We start from the raw sequence: 19,249 nt of genomic DNA, 5'->3' as shown, positions 1-19,249 counted from the left end.
ATTCACCTCTAAAGTACTCTAAAGCTAGGTCTACGTTACAGGAACTCTGATCTGATGTTGAAATTCATCTCCGACGTACCAACTGATTTGTGAGCAGCACATAACAGCTGCTACGTGTCTACGTGCATCGAAAGAGAACAAAGCGGTAGTTCTGTCGAACACACGTATGCTTTAATAATGTGCACTCGGCAAAAAAAGCGGTCTGAAAATAGCCAAGGGTTCAAACCTGCGTCAAAAGCAAAAAAACTAACAGTTGCGAAAATCTACAAAGAGGAGGCTTTAATCTTATTCATGAAAGGATTTTTGTTCAAGAGGAGGCTTGAATCCACTTGTTAAATGAATTCATTGCAGTATTCAAATGACTATTTTCAATGTGACGGTGATGGATTTGTTTATTTTTTTTTTAACTCTTTAATGAACAAAATTGAAGCCCCCTGCTTTATTTATTCCATTTAGGAAATCTACTACAGTTAATATAAAGTGGTGTATCGCATGGCGCATTGCATGACAGTCGGATTAGAATTAGAAGTGAGAGTAAATGAATGTGAGTGAGTGTGTGGGTGTGTGTGTGTGTGTGTGTGTGTGTGTGTGTGTGTGTGTGTGTGTGTGTGTGTGTGAGAGAGAGAGAGAGAGAGTATGAGTGAGTGAGTGATAAGTGAGAGTAAGTGAATGTAAGTGAGTGAGTGATTGAGAAAGAAGTAAGAGTGTGTGAGAGAGTATGAATGAGTGAGTGAGTATAGCACTATTCGGACGGGATTAGTTTTAGGTGGGGACGTGGGGGTAAAGTAATTATTACCAGGGCTTCTTGCTGATTTTAGTCCCGTCCGAATGTGCCATGTGGGTAATCATTACGGACAATGTCAGTAAAGATTACGGCGACTTTTACCTTCTGTAAAAAGGTCCGGAAATATTACCTCAGGTAATACTAATCCCGTCCGAAAAAACCCGCTGTAAATATGTACGGTAAAATTCCGTCATTTCCTGTTTAAAAGTAGTTTTTGGCACGTTTTGCAAGCATGGAGGCGCTTGAAACAGGAAGTGACGTCATACGCACATGACGACAAGGAGGTTACTGTGGTGCGTAAAGTGAGTTACCCCTCCCACTTCTGCTTGTTTTACTGAGATGTCTTGTCCAGTGCGAATTGGCCAATTGATATTGGCCGATTGATTGATTGAGTGAGAGTGAGCGAGTGTGTGTGTGTGTGTGTGTGTGTGTGTGTGTGTGTGTGTGTGTGTGTGTGTGTGTGTGTGTGTGTGTGTGTGTGTGAGTGTGTGTGTGTGTGAGAGAGAGAGAGAGAGAGAGAGAGAGAGAGAGAGAGAGAGAGAGAGAGAGAGAGAGAGAGAAATGAGATGTATCCTACAATATGAATGTAAACATTTTTTAATGGTATCTGTTGAGAGGTTTCTGTGGCATGATTGCTACATCACATGACTGCCTGTGGTAATGTTCCTCTCACATCATGCCCAGGGTACTTTGTATTCCTTTCTACTTCAAATGACTTGGGAGCAGAAATACACCAGAAATTTTGTTTAAAATCCACTCGCAGTAATTTAGTAACGTTAACGCTTAACTGAATGTAGTGCTTATGTCATGTGACGTAGTTCCCTCCCATCGCCATTAGATCTCCAGAAGCGAGACGGCTGAACTGAACGCGGTTTGATGTGAAGGAACAACTGTTCCTGTCTTCCGTTGACAAGACGCATGAAGAATGGCAGTCGTGGGACAAGGACAGTCACACAGAGATAAACAGCTATAATCATCAGTTACACTGATGTGGAATTCTGCAGGCTGCTTAAAGCCGTGGCTCCTCACACCCACTCCAGTCTCCTGCAGATAATCAGTGATTTGTTCTCTCACTCTGTACGTTCTGTGCTAGCGAGAATGAATGGATTGATAAGAGCATAATTACAAGAGTCTGTGCTGTGATTAATTTGTTAATAGCGGTATTGCCTTCGGCCCGTGAAAGAAGACCCGACTAATACATGCTTAAAAAGTGCTGAGCGCTCAATAGATCTTGTGTATCTCTGCATTTTTCCCCTTGTGTCTGAGCGAGCGTTCCCTCCGGCGTTAGACAGGCTGCCGAAGTTGTCGTTCTGTCTCAGGTTGTTTGGAACGAGCGCGTAAGACAAAGACGCTCAGCAGGATTCCTATTAAATCTCTTGTTCAAAGTGCAGAGTGGACGAACTTCATTTTTGCTGTAAAATTAATGCTCGGAAGGCGTTTATCGGGCTTCCGAGTCCCAAAAACAGTCGCGTGAGAACGTTTTCATTCGTCGGTTGAGAAGCCATAATGGGAGAAAAAAGTCTAAAATATACTGAGCCACTTCTGAATTGCTCTTCTTATAAAATATATATTGGAATGGGATTTGGGGTATATGGGTATTAAACGGCTTTGTGGTGCCGTTCACATAAAATGTGCTGTCAGAATGCGAAGGAAATGACTTGCACTTTTTCTCTATAACCAAACAGCATCTATTTTTTATTTTTTTTTTTACTTAATCTTAAAATGTTTCTTTTTTTTTCTTTTTTAAAAAATGGATTTTCTACAATTTGTGTTACTTCAATTCAGTTAAATTTATTTGTATAGCACTTTTAATTTCTAATCATTTAATTTACATTGTCTCAATCTCTACATGAGTATAGAGAGAATAAAAATCGCAAAGTTTAAAATTGATTTATTATTTCTCTCTGACGTTTGTCTCTAACGAGCAGGTCGGAGGAGACGGTGGCATGGAAGAACTGCCTGAGATGATCAGAGTCTGGTTCCTCAGGAGGTCTCTGGAACCTCATCCTTATTTGGGTGACATTGAACAGTAAATAATGTAAATGGAAATAATGTCCTTTCTACAACAGTTTGTAGTTGAGTGGAATCGAGCAACCAAGAGCTCCTGAGGAACTAACAGGTCAGCGTAATTTCTAAGTTCACTACAGACTAAACACTAATTCCTTCCTGTTCGAGTCTTCAAATGGTCGCTGATGAAGACCCGAGCAGACTTGATTTTTCAGTAGATCCGTGCATTTTCACTTCCTATACAGGACGTTGGGACTCACTGGGGTATAAACACACTAGGGGATTTATATAGGGTATAGCTAGACCGAACGATGTAGATTAAGTGTAATCAATTCACTCAGTATTTAAGTAAGAGTTATATTGTGAAATCTCATGATGTTGGTGCTGATTGGAAATATATCATGGGTGATACCTTCAGGCAAATAAAACCAGGCACTGTAGAATAATGCGAAGGTAACGTGGGATCAGTTCTCAGCTCAGGTCTGAGCTCCTGGTTTGATTAGTTTCATAAGGAAAACAAATCAAAGCCAAATGTTACTCAACCGTACTCATTTCACTTCAATTCTATAAAAAGAATTTTCAGCGTGTAGGGTTCAAGCATTATTATTATTATTATTTTTCTTTAAATGTAGATCATTTTCTGTAATAGTGATATGAAAGCTGCTTGTGACAGGTTTCCACAGAAAGAACTGAAAGGTTTCGGGTCCAAAAGTGTGAATAAAGGACACGTACATAAAGAGCTGCTTAGTTAAGTACAGAGAAGTCTGCAAGGCGTTTTCTAAAAGCAAATCTGCTGCCTGGGTCTATAACGTGAGCCAGAATCCGGTCTGCGTTAAACTACGGAGACGTATTTGCTGTTTAGTGAACAGTGGACTTCCTGTCAGCAATTAAAAGTGGACAGGGGCTTCAATGCCATGTCCTTATCCCCTCAACATGTCTCCTCACCTCTCCTCAAGGTCAGGACAGAGTTTAACTTCCTTAGTCACTTTCAGTTGTTCTGTCTTTCAGTTCTGCTGTCGTTATGTAAAACTGTGTGTGTATTACACCGATTAGAGATCCTTTGCTAGAGGTCAAACTTATGCCATTTTTCGCTATACCTGTGATTGGGTAATAATGTGTGCTTGATTGAACACAAGCTAACTTTATGTGTAAATAAATGGGAATTGTGTCTGTGTTCGGCAGTGAATTTCTTTGTCATGTCACACTCCATAACGGTGGTTAAATCAGGACTTTAAAGATTTGGAGGTTCTGTTTTTATCTAGCATGCCCAATGCAATATATTCTTTGTGCAAGCAAACCTGAGATGTCCTGTATAAACTGTTTAAAGCTAATGTCCTGACGCTCTGTGCAGCTACACCGATTTACCGATTTCGGAGTCGAGCTCCTGAGTAAGTAAATTAAAAATCCCTAGATAACGCTTTCGTCTTTTTCTTTCTAGACTCTGGTCAGAAATTAAATTAGGAGTTACGACAAAGATGGACGCAGAGCACGTGTACGCTGTCGTACTAATAAACAAGACAGGACATGAACGGATTTCAGAGTCACAGATGACGATCATAGCAAAGCAGGCAACTAACTGGGGCTACAGTATCAAGCGAAGGAACTACAGCATCTTTATATGCCACAAGTAGCATGATGAAACAAAAAATCTGAAAGAATTTAATATGAGGAGCTCACTGCTGGCAGCTACCAATGTCACTGAGGAAAAAAAGAGCTACATCACTCACTTTTAATCACAATGTAGACAGTTGTATGGAAACGTACTGAAACAAGCCATGCTATTCTTATATAATAATAATATATGCCCCTGACTCATTAATTACTAGACAGGTTATAATATGACTCAAAGCTTAAAAAAAAAAAAATCAATCTGATGAAAAATAAATGAAGGAGGGGCTTTGGATTAATTTATTCTTTGAATATGTGCCCCAGTGCCCGTGTTGGGTTGGTCCATGCTGCACTAGGCTGCAGACAGAGACTGTATCCTCTCAGAAAGGTGAGATAGGTAAAGTAAAAAAAAAAAAATATCAAGCACATCACAACCCTACCTGCTTCACGCCAACACAGAAAACACCAGAGCGCTGTGCTGTTCTTTGCCGCACCATCACTCAATATTTACTGATACCGCACTAATGTCCTCTGTAATTAGCCAATCGTAAAACACTACAATGAATTCCTTCCACAGACGAGTGTGCACGCTGTATCAGAATCTGGCTTTACGAGACGTTTGATAACATAACGGAGCTCGGCCGGCATGTTACTGACCGGTCCGGTTCATGATGTCATACTGTATCTGCTTCAGAGGAAGGGACTTTAATTACGGAAAGAAAATTTGAAATGATGACATGGAAATTTTCATACTTGTAATTGTTCCGTGGACGACGGTAAACTCAGAGTAAACAGAAACCTGGGTTTATCTTCTGTGACCTTTCACACTGCTCATACTTTAGCCGGGGTAATAATTAATCATGGCTCTTCATAATCTGTCGTTTCATGTTATACGGTCCTAAAACCTGGCTTAACCTTCTCATTTGCATATTTGTGTGTTAACTTCCATGACTGGATAAATACGCCGTCTGGCTACTTTAAATAACAGCGCACCATTCCGTGATGTTCTGTGTTTTGCGGCTGTTGCTACCGGGCCGGTTTTGTTGTGTGTTGCTACGTCGCGGTTTTCATGTCGTATGATGTCACACGCTGTCCAGTTTCTGATTGGATGTCTGTTGCTAAGCATCTAACAGCCAATGTTCTAACACCGTACATGTTTGACTGGAAAAGCCGAGCTAATCCTGCTTCGAAGAACCCCAGGTTAACCTCTACCAAAGGTTAAAAGCAGGGGTTTAGTGCTACGATATCTCAGGGGTAAGTGCAGTGTGAAAAATGCTATTAAAGTGCACTTAAAGGGCAAATTTAAAAGAAGTAGCAGCCTTTATAATGTCACATATATATTACAGCACAGTGAAATACTTTTCTTTACATTTCCCAGATTTAGAGGTTGAGGTCAGAGAGCAGCATCAGCCATGATACAGCAACCCTGGAGCAGAGCAGGTTAAGGGCCTTGCTCAAGGGCCAAACAATAGAAGCTTGGCAGTTTTTTCATATTTCATATATTATATAGTTTCTTTTTATATAGTTTATACTTTTTTATTTATCTACCTCCTTTTGGTTCGATTTTTTATCCCAAATTGCATGCCTTATATTTGAATACCGGACAGATGCAAAAAGCATTTCACTGCATGTCGTTATGTTCACTGCTCTGTATGTACGTGACAAATAAAATTCGATTTTGTTTTGGGGCTTGAACCCTGATCATCCGATCAACATTAACCGCTTGAGCCACCACTGTTCACTGTATAATGGGGATGTGGTAGCTCATTGGTTAAGGTGTTGCTACTGATCGGAAGGTCATGGGTTCAAACCCCAGGTCCACCAAGCTGCCACTGCTGGGCCCCTGAGCAAGGCCCTTAACCCTCAGTTGTACAGTAAGTCACTCTGGATAAGGGTGTCTGTTAAATGCCATAAATGTAATGCAAAATGTATAATAAGAAGAGAAAAACGATTGATAGTTTCTCAACCTGACTAGACACAAGGTCACCGAGACCCAGATGCTGTCATTACAAAGGGTCTAATAATTGACCCTTTATCCAAACTCTATTTCATGATTTTCAGGTACAAATCGAGCCGATAACAAGCCTAAAGAAAAAATAAATAAAATGTGCTCGTGTTCATTTCTTTAAGTGTAACAATTGGAGCAATTTTTTTTTCTTAATTAAAAAAGACGATGCAGTAGCTCACTGGTTAAGGTGTCAGACTACATGTCGGTAGGTTGTAGGTTTAAAACCCAGGACCCTTAACCCTCAATTGTATAAAGTTAGATAAAATGTAACTCTGGATATAAAAATATATATAAATAATAAATATAATAAATTTTAAGACCCCAGAATGCTTGTGAGTGAATGTGTGTTCTGACAATAAAGAGAGGGTAAGGACTAAAACAGGTGGAGACGTGTGTGGGGAAAATAAAGATCAGCCTGGGATCAGTGGTGCGTGATGGGGAACAAAAAGGCAAGCGCGCGCGCACACACACTTACACACACCCCTCCTAAAGGAGGACCACTTTACCAGCGACAGAGCTGACAGAATTTATTACAGCCAGAGTGCACACACACACACACACACACACAGTTCAGTAGTGGCCCTGGTGTCACTGCTAAATCTGCTAAATATGTACGCGAGTGTTTTATCTGGCTACATGTGTGTTTGAACGTGAACAACTAAACAGCATCGGTCTCACACACTCGAGTCAAGAGTTCACGCTGAGGAAGAACAAGCACAGCTGAAGCAGAATAAGGAAAATAAAAACCTCATCTGGTAAAAGTAAATAAGAGGCATCTGGATTGTGAAAGAAAAGGAACATAAAAAAAATGAAAGCATTTCTAGAAGCAATTCATTTTCATTCGAGCTGACTTTCACTTTCGCTCCAGGAACCGTTAAAGCGTGATGGACTGAACAGTTATAGGAAAAGAAGTCGTGAAAGGGCGACCCGAAATTGAGATGGGGGGGCAACAAATAACATCTGTCCAGAGGTGTTTTACTGCTCTGAGACTAAAGCAATCTGGTAACTTATCAACACACCAGGTTTTTATCCGTTTATAGTTACATGTAATGCTGTCAGATGTCCTACGAGACAAGACAAGCTCCTGTTTTAAAGCCGTTCCATTACCAGCATCCCTTTTATTCTTTTTCACACACTTAATAAAGCTCGTCAAAGTCACAGACCATCCGGTGTCCGAATGCCAAGTCCTTCGTCCTGAAGACTTTCCCACAATGTAAAACATCCCGAGTGTTAACGAAGACCTTCCATAAAATGTTCACAGAGAGCTTTATTCAGTCAAAGATTCGCCATTTTTCTCCCTGTTAAATAACATCTCTATATAATTCCTTTATTTTTAGATCTAGTACCTAAGACGTAAGGTTGTTACTATGGAAACAATGACGTATCAGAAGAAGTGCGTTAATATGGACCGGCGATCCACACAGAAGTGCGTAATCTCTGAAAGGGATCTGAATATTCTTTCATTTTAATAACTTCCCGGTCTTTATGTCGGCCCCTTAAGCTACCGGATTCTGGATTCTCTCGGTCTCTCGAAGATTTAGCCTCCTGTTTCTGACACGTTCTTCATGATGCTTCTTGTTCATGCAGATTTATATTATCACTTCTCTACATCAGGTCTTTAGTGTAAGCCGGTCCATCTGTATCTCAGACTGGTTTCATCACACCAATTTACAATCCGCATGCTGGGCCTGACTTTAATCAGTCCCAAAAATAATGGGTATAAACAATCTACTTTTTAAAATGTGGGGGGGAGGGGGGGGTACTAAGGAAAACTAAGGCCATGTCTACACTAATCCGGATATATTTAAAAAACGGAGTTTACGTCTAAAAACGCTCCGCGCCCACATTATCATTTTCAAACGTTTTCCAAAAGTTGCTCATCCACACTATAATGTATGACAATGCTAACTTCTCCCTACTGCGCATGAGTAATGCTCCGACCTGCATCATTTCCGCTAGGCATTTATTTACTTTCGAAAGCCTCCGTCTTCACAGTCTTCACTGAGACGCGAAGACGGCGTTTTCAAATTTATCTGCTTTGGAGAGCGTCTTCCGACAGCTACGTTTTCGTTGACTTAAAACGCTGTCTCGGTGTGGACGAGAGGTCAGAACGGAGAGAAAAATATAGGTTTTCAGACGAAAACGCATTAGTGTGGACATGGCCTAAAATCCGCAGCTATTTATCAAATGTCGATATCAGGTCCAAGAGCTCAGGACGTCTCCTATAATGTTGACTTAAAGAGGAGGGGGGAAAAAAAGCCAGATATTTTTATATATATAAATGTGTGTGATATCAAGCATTAAATTCAAATTTTCTAATAAATAATGTATGAAGTTATATCATGCTTTGTGGGATTATAAAAGAAAAAGGAAAAAAAATGAAAGAAAAAGAAAAATGCAGCGGAAGGCTAGAAAGACTGTTCCATTCTTAATTCCATCCTCTCTCTCTCTCTCTCTCTCTCTCTCAGTGTGGAGTTGGACTTTAAGCAGCAGGAGGACAAGCTACAGCCGCTGATGAGGAGGTTGTGCTCAGTAGAGGACTCGTCCTTCCCCTCGCTGCCTTACCCTCAGGAGGCCTACACCTCCACGCCCAAGCGCAAGGCCAAAGCAGAGGCCAAGAAACACACACGCTGGAAACTGTGGTTCCTCTGAACACACTGCGCTGCAGGACACACACACTTTTCTGCATCGTCCCTGTTGTCATCTGTCTCTTTTCCAGGCGTGTGTCTTTCTACACTTTCATCGTTACATCACAGAAAATAAAACTGAGGAGCAGTTGGATCCTGAACACTGAACCTGGCTGGAGTCTGCTTCACATTAAAAACGGAGTCTCCTGGGAAATGGATTTCCTCATTTAGTTTCGGAAAAGCAGAATATTTTGGCCAATTGTGCCCAGTGTGTGAAACGGCTCTATTTGCAATTCAGCGAGGTGAGAAACCAGATTGAATTAAGCTGCTGCAACGTCCTGCATTTAAATGTATATATTAAATCAAACTATTATTTATTTATACACAAGTGCGTCACCTCTGCTTAGGTTATTCACATAAACCCCCTCCAAGATTCTCTCACACACACACACACACACACTATTTATTCAGGCCTCTCATTCTCACAAGAAAAAAAAAAAAAGGAAAGTCACATTTTCCCTGGACTAAAGTATAATTCCTCATGAATATCGACACGGCCAGAGTCTCATTATTAAGACAAAGCACAAAGACACTTAAGACTCCACTCCAGATGAAGTGGACTCGACACACACACTTGGATTTACACAGACATTTAGACAAAATGGAAAGACATTTATTTATTCTACAGACAAAAAAAAAAGAAGAAAACAAAATAACTTCAGCAGCTATTTATCTAATTTCTACCAGGAGCTCTAAACATCTCTTGTGATGTTAATTTAAAGGGAAACAAAAAAAAAACAAACAAAAAAAAAAAACAGTACCAGATATTTTTATATATTCGTAATATCAAGCATTGAAATGAGATTTTCTAATATATAATGTATGAAGATATATCTTCCTTTACAGGATTATTAAAATACTCCAAAAAAAAAAAAAAAAAAGGTTCAGAAGGTTGGAAAAGCCTGTTCCGTTTCCATCTTCCCTTCCTCGGCTCCGTCGTGGAGCGCCGTGCAGGAAACAACCTCAGACCTTAGACGTGTTCGACGAGCACCGTGTGAAACAGGTTACAGATTCAGAAAGCTGGATACGTGTGTGTGTGTAACAATTAGTTTAAGCTAGAAGGTAACGATTTTCAGGATAATATCAAAGAACTATTTTATCCTAAACTAAGCCAAGCTTTCTACCTGAGACGTACGTTTCTAAATCCAATATGTAAATATTAGCTTTTGTTTCCAAAAAAAAAACAACAACATTTATCTTATATAACATCGCTACACTATAGCACTGTAGAACACTGAATTCATTTACAAGGCAGAATATCTAACCAGGGCTATTAGCATCTCCAGAAAGAGGAAGAGGAGGAAGAGAAAGAGGAGGAAGTCATTTTGGTCACAGTGTCTCTGAAGCCACAAACAGCATGATGGAGAAAAGAGACAACCAGAGTGCTTTATAAGGGCAAACAGATTCATATTTAAATCATGAACTCTAAAGGATGTCTGACGGCGAGTTCTCCAGCTTTCACTCTAGATTAGATAAACGCATTATCCCACCCGATCTGATCCGGCACGAGTTATCGTATACACGAGAGGAATCGGACGTCGGAGCAGTTCGGCTATAGCGTGAAGAGAGACCTAGATGATATCTGTACCTAAAAAAAAGTGCAATTGATTCATTATGTGCAATATTGTGCATTTTATACTGTTTTTAAAAAGAAAACAAAAAGTTATTTAATACATAATAATAAAACCTGAGAAAGAAATAGAGAAGTGGTGTAATGTCAGTGTGTGTGTGTGGTCATGTCATGAGCAAAGAGTAGACTGCAATAAAAAAACAAAGCCTGGTCTACTGCTGCATTCGGTTGTACTACAGAAGTAAGCGGGAATGTCGGTAAGAGCTCGGATTTATGGGATTTCCGACTTCCGTGCGCCGGCTCTATGCGGTCTGATGAAACCTTTTGATAACGACAAGCTAGCCAGCTAAGTGTGATGTACATTTAACACCCTGTGTGGTCAGTGCAACAGACTGAACGTTACTGAATGATCTAAACACTTACATAGAGCACAGCTAAAAAGTATTTCAGAAAGCAATACCCAAGAATGGCAGCTCAGTTTTATTCTTTTGTTAGCAACAAGCTATCTAACTAACTGGTATATATTTTTCTTTTCAAAACAGCAACCTGCGTGCTCAGGTGAATGATCTAAAGCAAACACTTGCACAAAAAGCAAGAAAATACGTAAATCATACAAGATGGTACTTTGTACGCTGATTTTAGATCGCTTGCTCAACTCGGTTTGAGGAGAGTTCTCTTTGTTCGTTGCTAATGGAAGATGAGAAATGACAAGCCTTCGCCTTGTAACGGAAGCAGCGATTACGGTCCTGCTTTTCTTGCAAGGTAGAAGAAGAAGAAGAGTCAGCAAAAGTAAAAGTAATATCATATGTGCAAGTTATACTTCGGTCAGAAGGCTAGTGCTAACAAGCTTAGTCATAAACATGCTGTCGGGACAACACACACAAATAAATAAAACAAAAACAAATAATGCATAAAATCTGGGACAAATCTAAGCTAAAGCCTTTTAACTCCACACATTTCAGGGTCAAGTCAAACTTCAGAAAACAAACGAATCAGCGGAAAGTTTCCTTAACTTTATTTCATTAGATAAGAAGTCCAGTGGGTCAAAAGTCCCCATTTATCAAACCAAGGAAAAACAGTGATGATATTTTGCCCAGAAAATTGCAGTGATGATATTTTGCTTCTGATTGGTCAGTTAACTGAATGTGTGTCTGTGGCTGTATTCAGAGCCTGTGTCTTATAATCACATGATATGGATGAAGTTGTGAGAAATCTGATCGTATATCGTTAATATCGTTTATATCCTTAGCCTCGATGTGTGTGGACTTTTGGCTTTTATCTATAAGAGTATAGAGATAAAAAAAAGATATACAGGTCAAGTTATTAGAAACAAACAAATAATATTAAAAAAAGGGAAATGTGCGATAGGTAAAATAAACAAGTGTTAAGTTGCGATGGAAATTTTGTTTTTCTTTGTCACTGAAATGTAAGCATTTTTTTTCCTTTTTAAATAGATTTCTAGACACGTGTGTTGAAGACGTCTGCAGCAATAATTACAGATTTGCTAATGATCCACTCAAGAGCACAGTTTGCTTTTGATGGTTAGTCATTCACACGGCCATAGCGCATAACGTATGTAATATGTACCGCAATCTTTCTTTTTGTTTTATTGAAGAGCCTCCCTTCTGCCTCGCCTCGTTATTCCGCCCCCACACAGTGAAAAGTGGTCCGGGGAAAACTGCTAAAAAGGCAAGGAACTCCTGCCTCTGATGTTTTCTGAATACACAACTTCATTTGGTATGCATTGAGATCCTATCAGGCAATCGGCTTCCTGTAGCGAGGCAAGAACTCGCAGCGAGCGTCGCTCAGAAGGCTGAACCGATCACGAGCCGCCTTCTCTCGACCGTCCCCTCCCACTGAAGTCTCATTCAGAAAGTAGACGGTGTTCGAGTGTGTAAAAAGGATAAGGAGAGAACATGAAATTTCTGCGTGGGAGAACATGAAAGTGATCGAGCAACAAGACAGGGAGCTTCCGGAGAGACGAAAACATACAGCACACAAAGTAACACACTACTGGTGTTAATTGGTTATTTCAGACATGGCATTAATTATTCATTCTCATTAGAATAACTACAAAGGGAGGAATGTAACGGTTAATGAATGTATTCGTATGAGCAATCGTATAAAAACTCTGAGCTTTGACACACAGCCTAAAGGTTTCTTTTTTCCCCTCCCAGAACTTCATGTTAAAGGTTTGCATGTTGTGAATGAGTGTGTGAGAGAGAGAGTGAGTGAGGTAAAGAGAGTGAGAGAGCAAGTGAGTGAGAGAGAGAGAGAGAGAGAGAGAGAGAGAGAGTGAGAGAGTATGTATGTGTGTGAAATGTGAGAAAAGAAAGAGAGAGAGAGAAATGTGAGGAGAGAGAGAGAGCATGAAATGTGAGAAAAGAAAGAGGGGGGTAGAGAGAGAGAGAGAGAGAGAGAGAGAGAGAGAGAGAGAGAGAGAGAGAGAGAGAGAGAAATGTGAGAAAAGAGAGCGAGAGTGTGTGAAATGTGAGAAAAGAGACAGAGGGAGGTAGAGAGAGGTAGAGAGAGAGAGAGAGAGAGAGAGAGAGAGAGAGAGAGAGAGAGAGTGAGTCAGTGATTGAGTGAGTGAGTGAGTGAGTGAGTAAAGAAAGAGAGAGTGAAATGTTAGAAAAGAGAGAGGGGGGGTAGAGAGATTGAGAGAGAGAGAGAGAGAGAGAGAGAGAGAGAGAGAGAGAGATGTAAAATCTCCAATCGTGCATAGCACAAGACAAATGAGAATATAAACTGCATAAATCTGAATGCGATGACTGACAAGGAGGAATATTGGAGAGAGGTGCACCACACACACACACACACACACACACACACACACAATTTACAGAGCTGCATCAAAGTGTCCGTGTCACATGACACTATTATATAGCACTACTTAATATACCAAGCTAGACACATCAATAAATATCACAAACGCTATAAACGAAGCCACCTCACATATAAACCAAAGAAGATAGCACAAATATTAAACCCCACAGCGCATAGACGAAACGCTGGTTAAAGATTGTCCGCATTCATACCGAGAGTGAAAGCATGATGCTTTATCCAGCAGCCATGTAAAAATCAACCCTCACCAATCTGAACTACTGCTCAAAATTAGCTCAACTTTTCAGATTGAAATTATGATTTATCTGCATTCTTCATCTTGGCTAAATGGAAACAATGAGAAGAGAGCGTTCAGGAAAGCATTAAAGTGAATAATAAGCAGTAACAAGGCTTCTGTCCCCGGTGTTTCTAGAACTTTCCTCAGACAACGTTCCCAGTTAGCAGCTAGCATCATGGAAGTGTTGTTATTAATTGTTCCTTCAACTAAAGCATCAGTATGGATATTTATTTTAGGATTTGTTTCCGTCACTAAGACAGTGCTGTGATGACACGATGCCATGAAGCAGAAGGAGCTAACGGGTTATAAATAAAAAGCCGTACGCAACTAGCGTCATTTCAACCTCGTTTTGTAATCAAATATTCATGAATGCAAACAGGATGTGTGTACGCTAAAAGTAGCCGGTGTGAAAGAAAACTATCACTTTTTCTTTGTTGATGACAATGATTGCTTGTGAGGTTTTGATTTAAAGTTTCAGAAAGTGCTAATCGTGCTAATAAAGTGTAAATTAAGCTCGGAATCTGTAAGACCGTGTGCCGAGCAGGGGGAAAAATTTTAAAACCAAATTTATTTATTATTTCCTCCGGGTACTCCGGTTTCTTCCCCCGGTCCAAAGACATGCATTTTAGGTTGATTGGCATCTCTGGAAAATTGTCCGTAGTGTGTGATTGTGTGAGTGAATGAGAGTGTGTGTGTGTGTGCCCTGTGATGGGTTGGCACTCCGTCCAGGGTGTATCCTGTCTTAATGCCCGATGACGCCTGAGATAGGCACAGGCTCCCCGTGACCCAAGAAGTTCGGATAAGCGGTAGAAAAAGAATGAATGAATGTATATTAATATTGTATTTATTCATTGATTAGTTATGAAGCTAAAGACAACTCTCTCTGCTTCCTGGCTCTATCATATTCTTCTTTATCACTCACTTTTAAACAAACAGCACTGCCCCAAGCTCTAGGTACACAAGTGCCACTCATCCTTCTTCTCAGAAAGAATTGCGGATCTGCACAAACTGTTAAACAACATGCAGCATGATTTACACGCACCAGTGTATTACTGTATACACCGATATACAGGGTCACTGACAGCTACGAGCATTTAGAGGGCAATCGAAGAGAAAAAAAGAAAAGGAAAAATTTGTTTTGGGATGAAGGGTAGATGCACAGGAGGAGAAATGGGAGTACAAAGAAAACACAAACTAGAAGTTTCTGCTATATCCAACAAACTAAAAGCCACAGGCCACATGGGTGGAAATATATTAGAGAAACAGCAAAACTACACACACACACACACACACACACACACACACACACACACACACACACACACACACACACACACAATCGCAAGTAAAGAAAAATTATCAAATTCAAGAACAAACAACTTCAGTCTCTGTCCACGTTTATTTTCCAGCTCTTCAACAAACCCGGACATTAAGATGAATCTAAAGAAGCCAGAAGTAACCTGGAATGATACACGTATTTCAGTGTGCTTTAATGAACACACGACTGACAGAATGTGCAATATTTTGGTGTGTGTGTGTGTGTGTGCGCGCGCATCAGAGTGAAACAGTAAAATGATCACAAGGGAACAAGAGAGAAAAGAGGATGAGAATGTGTTTCTGCAGTGAATCATTTGTATTGTAATTGACATGAGACTGCAGTAGAGAGAGGGACCAGAGTTCAGCTAGCAATAACACACTGATAATGCAGCAGTGGTGTGTGTGTGTGTGTGTGTGTGTGTGTGTGTGTGTGTGTGTGTGTGTGTGTGTGCGCGTGCGTGCGTTCATATCTGCAAAAACACAATAAAACCCTGCCCTGTATATGCTACATTATTATCTACAGATCTGGGAGTTTCCATGATACACTTTGCAGTAAATCTATAAGAGCTGGACAAATCTAAAGCTACGGCACTTACACACTGTTCTACCAGACAGTACAGTTACTAACCTGAATCTGGATCCAGAATCTGCTTGAGTAGCACCATGTCATTGCTTTAGACCACAGAGAAACAAAATGGCATGAGATATCTGTGAAAATCCGTTATTTAGGGGAAATAACCTAGCCGCAGAACCAAAAATCCAAGCAGGGTTACGGAACAAACCTGATCTACAGTAGCTTCTGCCACCAGGGAAGTTCATAAAGAAGATAGATGAAGGTGTTACAGAAAAGTCTTCATTTCTTAGCTGAGGTCTTCAGCCATTGTATCTCTGAACAGATGACCGGTCTTCAGAAAAATACTTCACATAAGGATGAGGGACTGTGTATAAACCGCATCCAAGAAGCTGCCAGGTTTACATTTACAGCATCTGACAGACTCCCTTATCCAGAGCGACTTACGTTCTAATCTCATTGAAAGTTAGGGCCTTGCTCAGGGATTCAAACTCAAACGACTGATTAGTAATCCAAAGCTTTAGCCACTAAGCTAAAGCTTAGTCGTGCAAGTCGTGGCCTAAAGGTTAGAGAGTCTGACTCGTAATCCTAAGGTTGTGGGTTCGAGTCTCGGGCCGGCCACGACTGAGGTGCCCTTGAGCAAGGCACCGAACCCCCCAACTGCTCCCCGGGTGCCGCAGGATAAAAGGCTGCCCACTGCTCCGGGTGTGTGTTCACGGTGTGTGTGTGTGTGTGTTCACTGCTGTGTGTGTGCACTTTGAATGGGTCAAATGCAGAGAACGAATTCTGAGTATGGGTCACCGTACTTATCCACTTAGTCACGTCACTACCACATCCCCAGGTTCATGTGAAGAAATCTGAACCTGCTGAACTACGTATATTAACACATGAAACCCTTTTGTTACTAATCTGTTTTTCCCTCCTTAGGTTATCTAAAACGTTTTGTCCACACACTGCCTTCCATATGCCTGCCACCTTGCTACACCTTCCCTATTCTTCATAGCACCATATGGCTTCTCCAGACATACACTGATGAAAGTTCACAGCTCGGCAGCCTACCAGCTTTTTCCGTTCTGCTTGATAGCAACGATCTCGAACTCTGCTAAATGCCTGTCAGAGAAAACCGGTTCCAGCTAATGGCTTTTCAGAAAGGTAGCGGAACAGTTTGAGAGATGACATAATGGCTGGCCAAAAAATGTACTTAGTTACTGTACGGATCACTTGGCAATCGAAATAAAGTGATCGCTGGCTTGTTAGCGCATCATGCCGATTGGAAAACAAAAATTCCGTAACAAAAGAAAAAGTCAGACTTACGATGAGAGGTGAGTCACGTCCCAGTGAGATCACGGTCCTGTTCACGGTCCTTAACAACTTTTCCATAATGATCTGAATGTGCCATTGAGTCGGACCCTAGAAATAAACACACACACAGGATACCACACAACAGTTAGATATTTTCAAAGCAAGGCTTTAAAAGCTGTCAATCAAATGTCTCTAGAGTACTCTCGCCTCAGCAATCTCTTAAACCCCCACTTCTTCACATGGAGTGACGCATCCTTGTTCAAACAGGCTCTACAAACCTGTAGTGTGGAATTCTCTTTAAAATGATGCACAAAAGTTCTCATTTGTGACAGAAATCCTGCTGTTTTGTTTTTTAAGTGCAAAAGCTGCAGACTTGTGCTTTTCAGAATCTGTCCACATTTTTCCAGTTTAATTCCCCCCCCCCTGGCCATTCAGACCCTCAACTGGGAATATAGGGGAATGTAGAGGACTAGAGCATCGTTTCTTCTAAACTTTTCTACAACACTGAAAGTATCGGATGGATGTTTTTTTTTTAAAGACATGGACAGTTGTAAAGCAGTTTGCTGTGTGTTCTGTGTACATGAGAAATAATATTTGAATATAGCTAATTTATTTATTATCCACACCAGAGATGTCTCGTGGTGACATCATCATGGTAGACAAACTGCTAACCTGAAACCACAAAACTACATCATCCAACAAATTATCACCTGAACAACTAAGCAACATTGAGATGGGTTGCATCTTAATTACACAGAAACACAAACAGGGGAAGTACAACAAACTCACACAAACTACAATTTGCAGTCTTGACTCATTGCTGGATTTTAAACCTGAAAGACCCCCTATGGACTAAATGTATTTGAATAAAGCAAAGTAGGGCTTTTCTCTGCATGTGTGTGTGTGTGCGTGTGTGTGTGTAAGAGTCAGTTGATATTTTTATTTAATTTCCTCTTTTAAATACACTTGGCGGCATGAAAGTGGAAGTCGCAGTAGGGAAATGCATTTAAAATAACACTCCTAGATGCATGTGAATTATAAAACCTGCTATTTATGAACCTTTGCAGCCTACTTTCAAAATGGAGAGAAAATAATCTAAAACATGAGAGTGCTTCACTTCAGGTCTACTGAGGGGCGTCTCTAATGAACTCTAATGTAGATTAGTAATGGAACTGAATAGGAATAAATTAATTGGAACAAACAAATGCACAAGTTTAGGCCACGCCCACTTTGAAATGAAATCCGAACACATGTATAGATATTTGGAGCACTAGATCAGATGAAGAGATCAGATAAAAGGCACACACAAGCACACACAGCCAGACAAACATACAGACAGAAACACATACACAAACTCACACACATACACAGGCAGAGAGACACACACCCACACAGGCAGAGAGAGAGACACACACACACAGGCAGAGAGAGAGACACACACACAGGCAGAGAGAGACACACACACACACACAGGCAGAGAGAGACACACACACACACAGGCAGAGAGAGACACACACACACACAGGCAGAGAGAGACACACACACACAGGCAGACACACACACACACACACACAGGCAGAGACACGCACACAGGCAGAGACACACACAGGCAGAGAGAGACACACAGGCAGAGAGAGACACACAGGCAGAGAGAGACACACAGGCAGAGAGAGACACACAGGCAGAGAGAGACACACACACACACACAGGCAGAGAGAGACACACACACACAGGCAGAGAGAGACACACACACACACAGGCAGAGAGAGACACACACACACACACAGGCAGAGAGAGACACACACACACAGGCAGAGAGAGACACACACACACAGGCAGAGAGAGAGACACACACACAGGCAGAGAGAGAGACACACACACACACACACAGGCAGAGAGAGAGACACACACACAGGCAGAGAGAGAGACACACACACAGGCAGAGAGAGACACACACAGGCAGAGAGAGACACACACAGGCAGAGAGAGACACACACACAGGCAGAGAGAGAGACACACACAGGCAGAGAGAGAGACACACACAGGCAGAGAGAGAGACACACACAGGCAGAGAGAGAGACACACACAGGCAGAGAGAGAGACACACACAGGCAGAGAGAGAGACACACACAGGCAGAGAGAGAGACACACACAGGCAGAGAGAGAGACACACACACACACACAGGCAGAGAGAGAGACACAAACACAGGCAGAGAGAGAGACACACCCACACAAGCAGAGACAAGCACACCCCCACACAGGCAAAGAGACACA

General features: G+C 41.2%; 2 protein-coding genes across 5 annotated transcripts in view; one reads left to right on the top strand and one right to left on the bottom strand.

Moving 5' to 3' along the window:
• Nucleotides 1-12,948, top strand: part of insyn2a (inhibitory synaptic factor 2A) — a 40,296-nt gene extending 27,348 nt beyond the window's left edge. For all 3 annotated transcript variants that reach the window (XM_027132793.2, XM_047817043.1, XM_047817042.1), the window contains one exon: nucleotides 8,876-12,948. In XM_027132793.2, the coding sequence (XP_026988594.1) occupies nucleotides 8,876-9,059 (184 nt within the window). In that variant the 3' untranslated portion in view covers nucleotides 9,060-12,948. The remainder of the gene's footprint in view (nucleotides 1-8,875) is intronic.
• Nucleotides 1-19,249, bottom strand: part of dock1 (dedicator of cytokinesis 1) — a 261,452-nt gene that overhangs the window by 126,198 nt on the left and 116,005 nt on the right. For both annotated transcript variants that reach the window (XM_027132789.2, XM_027132790.2), the window contains exon 27: nucleotides 16,988-17,083. In XM_027132789.2, the coding sequence (XP_026988590.1) occupies nucleotides 16,988-17,083 (96 nt within the window). The remainder of the gene's footprint in view (nucleotides 1-16,987; nucleotides 17,084-19,249) is intronic.

This window comes from Tachysurus fulvidraco, chromosome 8, assembly GCF_022655615.1.
Source record: "Tachysurus fulvidraco isolate hzauxx_2018 chromosome 8, HZAU_PFXX_2.0, whole genome shotgun sequence".
In the NCBI taxonomy this organism is placed as follows: domain Eukaryota; kingdom Metazoa; phylum Chordata; class Actinopteri; order Siluriformes; family Bagridae; genus Tachysurus; species Tachysurus fulvidraco.
This window is presented reverse-complemented; position numbering and strand designations above follow the sequence as displayed.